We start from the raw sequence: 12,144 nt of genomic DNA on the forward strand, positions 1-12,144 counted from the left end.
TGTTTTACTGCTATTGAAATGTAGCTTTCGGTGTGTAGAAATAATTCTAATTTTATGCAATATTTATGCAAGAATTGCACAATTCTCTCCTACATTCCAGCTCAGATGCCCTTCAGTTTTAGTCCAATTTTAAGAAGGGAAACATTGCAAATTGTATAAAGTGGACAAAGTTATCAGATTGTCTTTTATTCTACCTTCAGTTACTAAGTGGATGAGGATAAAATATCCTTGGACTGGGGACCAGCACCTGGGTGAGATAAAGCTTTGCAGTAATAGCAGATATTACATAATTGTTTGTCCCCACCCCCATCTATATTACATTTAAGCCATATATGATGGGTATTGTCATCTAGACATATGCCAGATTCTCTTTCTATGTGGTAAAGTTAAATGTTTTTCAAAATCTGAGTTCATTTCATGTATTTTTCCGAAATTTCAGTTCAGTGGCTAAATACATTCTTGGAATACAGAGAAAAAATGAAGAGACAACTGTACAGTTGCCATCACTGGAAGTTAATACTAAACAAGGTATGTGAAATTAAACAAAAGCACAAACAAAAACTAGATATGGCAAACCATAACATTGTTATTATTATTGTCACTTTTGTTATTATTAATTCACCTTAACATAAGACCATCTGGGCTTTTGGTTTAGTACTTTGTGATAGTACACCATCCATTTACATAATGCCAACCATTATGCTTTTGGCCTAATTATTACACTTTTCTTCACCAAATTATGTCTTATGCTTGCTGTGTATGAATTGTGCTTTTCTAGTACAATAAAAATAAAAATAATGCAATATTTTTTGTATTTGTCATTTAAGTTAACATCTTTTTAATTCCACTCATTTTTACTTCTGAGAATATTCTGGAAAGAAAGACTGCTGCATGAGAATAGTGTAAGAGCTAATTTGTCAAGCATAGACCTACATGTAATTTCCTAATTTTCTATATATAGCAACTGTAAATGACCCATTTCCAAGAAAATAGATGGGTTTCTTTAATCTGGAACTATGTCTTGCAGAATCATTATCTTGATATTCAAGCTAGGTAGTGGACAAGTCTGTGCTTTTAAAGAAAATGGTGTCAGATGTTAAATGAAGGGGCTTTTGTGGTTTGACTTGTGGCAGAAACTTCTTAGAGCAGATGAGTCTTTTTAAAAGGACATATCAACACCTCTTTACAAATTTGTACAAAAGAATATGAGAACGATACAATACATCACCTGGTTTGAACACTTTGTCATGCATAATTTGTAGACTTCACATTGATTCTGCAAAAGTTGGACATATGTAGACTAGTTAAAGTGAGTGTCAAATATAAATAATTTTTTAGTATGCTTTATGTTTGTATTCTGGTTATAATCCATATTGATTTTGCTCATTTTTGCAGAGTATTTTGACCTGCAGATCCAGGTTGGTAGCGGAAATAAATGTAAATGTTTCTTATAGTATACTGTAATTATGACATGTAATATATTAGCTACGATGTTGTAGCCTCAGTGAAGTAGAGGTACTAGTACTAGTAATGTATAGAACACAGTTTTTATGCTCAGATTACACTTTTGTGTCACATGGCAAAAACTGTGCTTATGCCTCTCTTGGGGTTGGCATATACATGCATACCACATCAATATCAACAGTTTGCACAAGTATGGTTTTTTGGTTTGCGGAGAACACTCTGACACTATTATTGCATCTGATGAGCTCATTCATTCCTTAAGGAGTACTAGGCCTTATGGACAAATTTAGATCACAATGACTTTTTTGCCCCAACATTTTATTTATAGTTTTCTTTTCTAGCCTTTGATGGAGAGACCATGGTATCTTTTGCATTGGGAGTGGCAGCAGCAGCAGATTCTGTGAAATGAATGTAGCTTTATCTGTTGATTTAGCAGAAATTCTTGTACACCCTATACACAGAACTTTATGTTTTGTTTCAAGTTGGCAGAAACAAACAACTTTGTCATGGAGCACAGTTACATAAAGGAGAGATCATGTTAGATTTCCCCCCATGAAACAAAGCACAATACAGTTTTGCTATACAGCCTCCCTGTTTTACATTTTTCCAGATAGGACATGACTGCAGTACCCTAGTCTGGCATTCAGACATTATCATTTCAAGTTGTTGCTTTTTTTTCGAAAATTACAGATAGTTGTGACACCAAAGTTACCTCTGTCTCCAAGTCTCTGTCACCCCCAAAGGTACAGCAGAAGGAAACATACCAAAAAATTGCAAGTCTCACACCCAGCCTAACAAGGTAATCCCAGCAAACATGCATTAACGGCCAACTTCATGTAGCTGTTCATAAGGGACATTTATTATTGTCTTCTTCAAATACTTACCCAATCATAATACCTAAGGAGTACTACAACTACCTCACAAATCCAGCACTCCAAAGCTAAAAGTTTTAGTTCAGATGGCTAAAAGTTGTTTGCCCTCATTAGTGGCTGTCAGACAGGCTGATCTCCACTTGATACAAGAGACTGATGCCAAATCCCATGAATACTTCAAAAACTACTTCCAATCTTGTAATTAGCAAACTTTCTCATAAACCTCATAAACCATCTTCAAGAATTTTTGAATCAGTAATCAACATTAGAGCAGCTTGGAGGAGTTTCTCTTTTCAGGTTAAGTCAAGTGAAGTTTGTATTTTTTTTCAGTAGTTTATATAAATTTCATACTATATTTTTCTAAATAAACTATATATTTCCCAACATTATTCCTAACGTTTAAAAAAAATGTAACTCACATAAAAGCTGTCTCTTATCTTCACTTGCACCATTTTTGTTGGGGCATCATTGTCATATATTCAGTAGCTTCTCGTGGGTTGGTGGTTCTTTCCAGGGTTTTCCCGGGTTCTTCTTCCACCATTAATACTGGCTGCCATGTATAGCCTATCGTATGCTGAAAAATGGCATTAAACCATAAAAACAACAACATCATTGTCATATATTCACATTTTAGCTTATCATTGTTGTTTTTATTAAAACAATGTTACTATATTTTGTGTGGGCAAATTAGTTTTGATATCATAAAAGGCAAAATAGAAGCTTTTCAATGTATGGTTAGAAAAAGGTAATTTTTATCAGAGGTCAACATAAAATTGACAAAAAGTTGGAATAGTAAGGCTATTTTGGAAATGTAGGTAAAAACAGAGTCTGACAAATAAGTAAGGAAAAAAGTAGGAAAAGAAAGAAGAAGAATCTAGTTTCACTGAACAGACTGCAGGAATTAAATTGCTTGAATATGGAGAAAAATAATGATAAAATGGCAAATGAATTTACTGGCAGCATGGATGCAAGAATTTGTAATGGCAAGAAAGAAAGGTAATAACAATAAATCCATAACTGTTATTGCTTACAACAGCACAGATGTGTCTCTGAATGAGCTGAATGTACATTAGATACAAGCATGATAGCAGTGAAGACAGATTGGTCCATATAACTGATTTAAAGTCTTAAGAAGATGAATGAGCCATCTATACTTCCATCAATAAAAAGGAATCATAGATCAAAATTATTGCCTCCATTACGCTAACGAGGTACCTAATCAGATGCAAGATCACCTTCTTAGTATCCATAAATTTCACCACTTATCGAACCCATCCAAAATCTTGATATCAGCCTATACCTCAAGTTTCATGAAAAACTGGATCTGTATTTGGCTCTTATATAAGTAATACCACTGTGACTTGACTGGGTCTACCTAATCTATCAGTTCCCATGACAATCACATTTTGTTCTCAAAGTCTCAAAGTTCAAACAAAACATTATAACGACTCTTATCGTAACAGCCCCATTTATGAGTCTCTTTTCATGAAGGTTGAAATGTCCCTTTTCTTTCCTCAATGCTTCGTATTTTATGTTCATTGCCAACATCGAATTTACCAAAGCATTATCATATTTAATTTCTCCTTGTTCCATATATGGATGACCTGGACTGATTTCTGCACACTGTATACTGATCAATATATTTAACCATTGTTACATCACAGCAGTAAAAGCATGAGCAAGGGTCAGCATAGTATAAGCATGAGCAAGGGTCAGCACAGTATAAGCATGAGCAAGGGTCAGCACAGTAAAAGCATGAGCAAGGGTCAGCACAGTAAAAGCATGAGCAAGGGTCAGCAGAGTATTCATTAAAACCAAATCAGTGCTAATTATATGTAATCCAGGAACTGTGCTCCTCATTCATAGGTCCTGTGCTTCGCTTGTACATAAAGTTTATAGCTTTTGTTACAGGTAAGTTGATGATCTTTATAATGGTAAGCACGGACATGAATACTATAAATTTACTAGTCTTTTGTTAAGAAATCTTTAGCATTAGGAAACTCTTTTCATTTTAAAATCATTCATGACAAGTGAAACAAACTGCCAAAAGTTAAGAGAGATTTTTTTTCCGGCTCTCTGAGATGTTACAGATAAACTTTGCCTATCTTTTATGGGTTTTGTTTTCTAGTTTTTGCTATTTTTTAGTAAGGCCAAATGAGGGTATGATATCATCCTGTGTGTAGTGTCTGTCCATCAACAGTTGTTGAAAGACTTGGCAAAGAGAATGCAGACTTTTATGGGTCTTTGATGGAAAGCAACTAACCCTCACTTGTGAGGCTTGATCGTCATGTAAATGGGCCCCAAATACAATGTGATATATTTACTCCTGAAAAGTTTTATTTATAATTGATCAAAGTGTTCCCAAAATGATGGATCCTCAGGCCCCATTCTAATTACTCAAGAAAATTCTGTTATCTAATGTAAAATATGGTAGTCTTGACTAAAGAAAAGAAATGGCTTTTCAAGAACTTCAGATTCAGGCCTAAATATGAATGATGCTGATTTGCCATAAGATAAACATAATTTCTATAGCAGTAACACATGTTACTATTACACTCCGTTTGAAAAGTTTCTCCTTCAGTTAGTAATTGGATGTACACAAAAATAACACTGACCCAGATCCAATTTATTCATTCTGAATACCCATCATTTTAGTGGATTCATGTGGCAAAACATGTATTTGTGTGCTCAAGATTGTCACCAGTCCAATGATTTTTTTGCATTATTTTATTTATGTGAGGTTTAATTGTATCCAGTTTTAAATGTTAGTTGAATTTTATAACCAATCCTTGCATTGGTACGAGCCTATGCTCTTAAAATAAGTAACAGAAAAGAGTGCAAAGAAGCAAGCTTTGTAAAATTCAACAAATAATTTATTTCCCTAGAATACAAAGTGAAAATGGAAAAAAAGAACTTTTAGTATTGCAAATTAAATCCCAAAATAATCCTAGAATTACAAAACACATGTCCTAATAATTTAAAGTTCTGAATAAACTTCAGTAGTAATCTAGTTTAAGTCCAACACTGAAACCGTTGATGTGTCTGTGATAGCTTGCATAATGATGATGTGCCAACAGCCTTCTTTTGGATCACAATAATACAATCATAGAATACATCCTTTTGTTTGTATTTCACTATAAATCCAAGACTCTCTGTCCAATAATATTAGTTTTCAGCACTTTATATTTCCAGGGAAGAATATTTTGAATTAACTTTTCCCAAATCAAAACACTGCAACAATGATACAATTTGACTCTGCCAGCAGGAATGAATAATTAATTAATAATTAATTAATTAACAGTATTATTAGTCTTATATTTGTCCCTTGTCACAATTAACATTTTCTAAAAATAAAACTTCATTACCTAATGGAAAATAAACTTCTAGAAACTTCTCTGTATTTACAAAATAAAATCTTTGTTATAGGTAGAAAATCCCTCACCAAAAACACCATAAACTTATGACAGTTATCAGTAGTCTGGCTATAAAAAATACAGTATCCTTGATTCAGCTTAATATAATAATTCTCACTAGTGAGAAGAAAGAAAAAAGTTGTTTGCCAAAACTGTCACTGATTTTGAACAAGGTCAGCCACTTGATATACTGTTTCATTACCCATGGCATAAAATGAAATAAAAAAACTTAATATAAAAAACAACTAACAAATAATGCAAATTAAATATACCTAATATCATTTAATTTATTTTATCATGTCCCCATTTGTCTGTTTGTTGAATTTGTATCTTATGTTGAGCACTTGATAGATAAGCAGTGCTACCAAAAATTTATCCCCATGTGGGTACTGTGTTAGTGTAGATATAACCTGTTACAAGTAACAATTTTGATCCAGAATTTTGTTGCTTTGGCTGTTTACTGTTGTAATGAAGGTATATTATAGTGAGTGATTACATTACAAAAACCTCTCATCTAAAAATAGATGCACTTACATCTGTGTTGATTTAGAAGGAAAGGGACTGCAACTTTTGATTGGTGGGACTCCTATTTTTACCAAATGGGAGTCCTGGACTCCTAGTTTTAAAATCCTAGCGAGACCTCTGAGGGGCATTTCACAGTATGAGAAAATCACTGTCAAGCTGATCTCGGGAGAGATCTATGGCACTTTCCTGTACAAGAAAGTTGTACAGTACTGTCAGAGTCCAATGCATTCCAGGCATGAGAAACACTTTTGTGAACAGCCTATCAAGGCAGAGACATATAGTCCTCACAGAATGGTTTCTGTACTAATCAATCACAGAGAGTTTTGTTATTAGTCTAGGTGAATTCAGTGAGGCTGACATCCCCAGGAAGATGCATTTAATAGTAATAATAATAATGCTTTATTTATAGAGGGTGACTCATTAGTCAAGGACTATTCTCCCTTGAAGCCCTCTTAAGGACAGTGAGACAATGCACATTATATGAGATAGCAATAATTAGTGTTTATTTTAACATGTTCAGTATTAAAATACTAAATTCCATTATCTATTACAAGCACATACATGCTCATGATATCTCTTCTTAAATACTCTAATATTTTCAGCAGATTTTACATGTAGTGGAAGCTTATTCCACAGAACTGTACCAGAGTATTGAAAACTCTTTTTAAATTGCTCTGTTCTTGGTTTTGGTATTAGAAGGTTTCCATGTGATATTGATCTCAACTGGTATTGTGTTGAATAAGTCCTGAAGATACGCTGGTGCAGTTCCATGTAGACATTTATATAAAAGAACTGCCTTGTGAAAATCTATCCTGTTGTATATTGTGAACCATTTCACTTACATTTTCAGGTTTATTAGTATAGATATGATCAATGATAGTAGCACTTTTATCCGTTACTCTAGTTGGGGTGTTAATTAATTGAGTAAAGTTGTAAGTTTCAAAGCTACTTATCCATGTTAATGGTGGAGTTTTCATATAGTCAATGTTAAAATCACCTAATATGATAATTTCTAAATCTTCCTTAAGTAATGCTTTTTGAATTTGAACCTCAAATCTATCAATCCAATCAGCTGTGGAACTAGGTGGCCTGTAAACCGAACATAAGAGTATTGGCTTTGATTGGGCAAGGGTTACTTCGATCCAGATACTCTCTACCCCAATAGTCTCTAGATCAACACGTCTGTTATAACTAATGGAACTGTCTACATAGAGAAGAATACCCTCACCCCCCATGGATTCTCTATCTTTTCTTTCAAAGTTGAACACCTATATTTGGAGAGCCAAATCATCAGTATCATTGGAAAGAAAGGTTTAACATAGACCTAGAATATTGACTGATCTAGTTTGCTATAATATTAACTTCATCTCATTCAGTTTAGGGAGGATGTGTTGAATATTTAGGTTGATTACTTGCAGACCTCTTTTGAGGAGGCCAAATACATGACAATTTTGATCAGAGATTTGATTTTCAGACAAGGCAGTATGCAATGTATTGTTTTTAGACTTGACAGATTTCTTTACATTGCCTTCATTATTTACATAAACACATGAAGAAGATAACATACAAGATCCATCTGTTGTACCATGACCACATGTAGTGGACACATGAGAATGTTCATAAGTGCATCCCTTCTTGGCGGTAGACCTGAGATGATTATTTTACACTCTGCATTTTTGGACCTGATGGCATACAACAAGCTTTCATAATCATCCTCAGTGCCCTTCAAAGATTGGCCATTACTGAAATCATTGCCACCAATGAGAAGAATTACAGTATGATATGGTGACATATCCATTTCCAATATTTTGTCTCTAATAGTGTTAATAGTTGCACCTCTATGAGTTTTTATGTCAGTTTTATATAACCCTCTTGTTCTTACTCCTTTGATTATTGATGATCGTATGAGAAGAGATCTGTCTTTAACTATGTTGTTGATTTTAATAAGTGGGGGGTTCAGGTGCATTGCTTGAACTTCTTGTTTTCCATGACTAGACTGACTAAGAGTTTGGTGACTCCTGTATTTAGTAGTAATAAGGGGTCTGATCTTGCAGCATTGTCTATCCTGGACAATAATCAGTGGATGCTCCACCATCACACCAGACACATAGCAAACATTCTATCTGCCATGATCAATTTTCAAGCAAGGTTGCAGAGAACATCACTCTGGTTAGGAGGCAGTTGACCTCCAAAGTTTATGACACCAAGCTGAGGGTCTTCTATAATTGTTGCAGGTGGGCTGAGCAATGGTCTGATCTGCCCCCTTTTGACTGCGATTACAAATTTTCTTCCCCATTTTTTTCAAAGATAAAGATTGCTCAGTTTTCACCAATAAGGGCTAGAGTGACCCTTTCTAATATTTAGAAGTTTTTGTTGGGCTTCTCCATTGGATTTTCCCGCATCTCTCAAAAGTTGTCCAGTAGTTTGAGCAACAGAGACCTGTTTCACATTAATGCCTGGGTGAAACCTTTCTTGTGTTCTTTGGTTTAAATCTTTAAAAAAAATTATGAAACTCTTGAGTAAGGCTTCTTTCAAGACTCTTATGTTAAATATGGTCTTCCATTTCTCATTGTCATAGAGTTGGAGTGAAATTCTTGTCTTCTTGGTGAAAAAGAGTTGCCTTTGTTTTCAATGGCAACTACAGTTTGCTATCTCTGTTTTGTGCCAGTCAGACTCTATGGCTTAAGAATCAGCTTAAAGGTGAAAGGAATGGTCAGAAACTAATTTTTTTTATCCCATACAAGGGTTTTTCTGATATCTCAGTAGCCACAATTTCTTGGTGGAATAGATTGACTCAGCTTCGATCTTTCTTTCGTGATAATCAGATTCCATAAGGTTCATGTTATTGGTGTTGAGTTTTTACTGAATTATACAGAAAGCATATTGACACGGAGACCTTTTAACAGGGTCTGCAGAGACCATGAAAGTTTGTGAAATTTCAGGTGGCTGTTTCGTGGTCATGAAAGTTAAGGAAAAGTGACCTTTTGTTGAAAGGTTTGTGAATTTTCAGGGAATTGGGAGTTCCCTTTTTTCTAAATTTTCCATTCATTAATAAAAAAATTGAGAATAAAAGTACTGGAATTTTTCCATTAGTATTATGTCACCTACCATTTGTCTTAATAAGTGAAGAAAACATATGAACCAGACATTCTCAAACCAAAATGCATCCTTGCCAAAAGCTTGTGGCAAGCTTGCGGTAAGCTTACGATAAGCTAGTTTGATGTTTATAAGCTAACATGGATGCTGGCGCAAGCTTGTACAAGCAAGTGCAGGCTTAGGCAAGATAGCTGGATATAACCGCAACCTTGCACAAGCTTTCTTGTTTGCTTCAGAAAGTAAAACTAGCTTTCTGTTATGTTTTGGGAAGTAAAACTAGCTTTCTTGTATGTTTCAGAAAGTAAATTTAAACTAGCTTGCAACAAGTTTCTTCATATATATATATATATCCATTGCTTGTGAAAATTTGAGATCATGTATCCAACTATCATGCACACGCTTGCTCCTATGGGAACACATAAAGCTTCTGCAACCTTGGGTAAGCTTGCAGTGAATGAATAAACTTCAACAATGGAATTAAATTTAATGTTTTGGCTGAACAGATTTGTTTTCCACTGCATTGCAACTATAAGATTACATTATTTAATCATTAAATATGCAGGTAGGTCAAGGAACATTTATCCTTCTCAGCATTAGTAAGTCTTAATTTAACTTTGTTATTCCACAAAAAAGACGTATAAAATTTTCTGAAAGACTTTATTATACAAAACATGTACACAGAAATATATTTATATACAATACATAACAGTATCACAACTGTATTACAATAAGAAAATGAATAAACTAGTTTGTAGATGTTAAATTTATTCACACCAGTACAAAAATAAGTTTATAATCTCACGACACCAAGAATAAATAGATTCATTCAGATATTACTATTAACCTTTGCCTTACAGTTATGTTTGGAAATGTTGCATTTATAAAGTTAACAAAACATTCTGACATCAGATTCGTATAATTTGAATAAAAACATTGAAGTGAACAAAAACGTATCATGACAATGTTAGAATTTAGTATGGTTTTTGTTTGCATTGTAATGCAATTGATCACTTTTATAATAACAATAAAACTGATAAATTTTATGAAATCTGCCCACAACTCATGGCATTAATAAAAACAAAATTAATTTCAGTTATTGAACAAGTTTCACTGTCAATACATTATTTAATATCATGGTACTACGACTGGGCAAGCGTGTGTTAGCTATATTTCAAAGTTTCAGAATAAATGCACAAACTGTGTTTACTTGTACATTAATTGTTAGTTTGCATATTTCGTATTCATCTACAACTTCAATTAAGTTGTTCAGTCACTTTCTACAGTATTTGGCCTAAGTGAGATACACATTTTTCATCAGAAATGCTTACACATATTCCCAGCCCAATTATGTCTTCTGTTGAAACTGCCATATATTCATCTGTTATTGTGCCTGTATAAATGTGTGCTAGCTTTGCATACACCAAATCTGTGTTGTCTTCTAAAAATGCACATTTCTTATCTTGTCTAATTTTCTGTACAACAGCAAGAAATACAGCAGCGCATTTGCACGCAGTTACTTCAAAACGACAAATTGGATCTAATTTCACATAGAACATAATTTGTCCACAATAATAAATATCATGTACCTTACAAGCAATTGTGCGTGAATTCCTTGAATAGCTATTATACTTCATACTGTGATATAAAACACCATTCAGCAAGATTCTATAAAACATGTAGCAATTACCAAAAGCAAAATGAACAGATTGACTTAATGCAGCTATATATTTGTCGTCCAGTTGTTTTTAAATGTTTTCCACCAATAATATATGCACCATCAAATATTGTTTCAGTGATTTTCTAATGATTATTTGTTGAAATTAACTTGTTAAAGAAATGTCCTATTGGAGTGGCATCAGCAATTTGATGTGAAAGTGCAGGTAATTTCAACACTGTTGAAACTGCATTAGCAATCTGAATAATTGGATTTTGAGTTCCGTGAAATAGGCTGACAAGTTTGCCATTCATACTTTCAAAGAATCAAGTTCAGTTTAATAGTTCATCTGCAGCAGCATTCTGGCATCAGGGCCATTTAATATTGTAAAAGCAATGCTAATTCAGTGAAATATGGTGTGTATAAATACTTTTAACCGACTTCACTACAGCCACTCAAGAGAATATGACTTAATTTGCCAGAAAGTATTTTTCTGTCACAAATTACTTGTTCCATGGTCCACTGCAGTATCTTGAGCCAGGTGAGCCATATTAGGACCTCCTAAGCCTCTTGCTTCTTAAAAAAATATAATTCAGATATGCCGGTTTTGTCATTTACATAATATTCACTGTAGTCTGACAAATCGGCCCCCAAACTTGTATTGGTAATTTGTGTGGTTTGGGATGTGATCTCACCTATTCATAAAACAGAATAATTATTTGATTTTGAGGCTGATTTATCAGACTACATTCATGGTTAACAACTTGTTCATTTGCACTATTTCAGTTGGAAATTACAGGCACGTGTTACCATGAAGAGTGAAAAAGCAACTAAAAGGAAAAAAAATAATGCAGGAAGATATAATACAACAAAATATTTCCATTTCAAAGTAGCTGATGAAAGTGGAGAGATTGAAGGAGTTGCATTCAATGATGCAGCAGACAAGTTCTACAATATTTTAAAAATGGGCAAAGTAAGTATTTAAATACATCTAGAATCCTTTTATATTATATCCATCTGATTAGACATTCTTTTAAAACCCCACACGAACACCCACCATCCTCACTTCCAAATTTTGTGCTTGGTATGCTGGAGTCTTTCCATCCATCAATCTTTCTAT

The 12,144-nt window shown here is 33.8% G+C and overlaps 1 protein-coding gene across 2 annotated transcripts in view; it reads left to right on the forward strand.

Annotated features, from left to right (window-relative positions):
* Positions 1 to 12,144, forward strand: part of LOC149779783 (uncharacterized) — a 56,035-nt gene that overhangs the window by 17,460 nt on the left and 26,431 nt on the right. For both annotated transcript variants that reach the window (XM_089938681.1, XM_089938682.1), the window contains exons 4-6: positions 440 to 528; positions 2,155 to 2,263; positions 11,811 to 11,997. In XM_089938681.1, the coding sequence (XP_089794807.1) occupies positions 440 to 528; positions 2,155 to 2,263; positions 11,811 to 11,997 (385 nt within the window). The remainder of the gene's footprint in view (positions 1 to 439; positions 529 to 2,154; positions 2,264 to 11,810; positions 11,998 to 12,144) is intronic.

This window comes from Sinohyriopsis cumingii, chromosome 17, assembly GCF_028554795.1.
Source record: "Sinohyriopsis cumingii isolate HCF-2022 chromosome 17, ASM2855479v2, whole genome shotgun sequence".
Taxonomy (NCBI): domain Eukaryota; kingdom Metazoa; phylum Mollusca; class Bivalvia; order Unionida; family Unionidae; genus Sinohyriopsis; species Sinohyriopsis cumingii.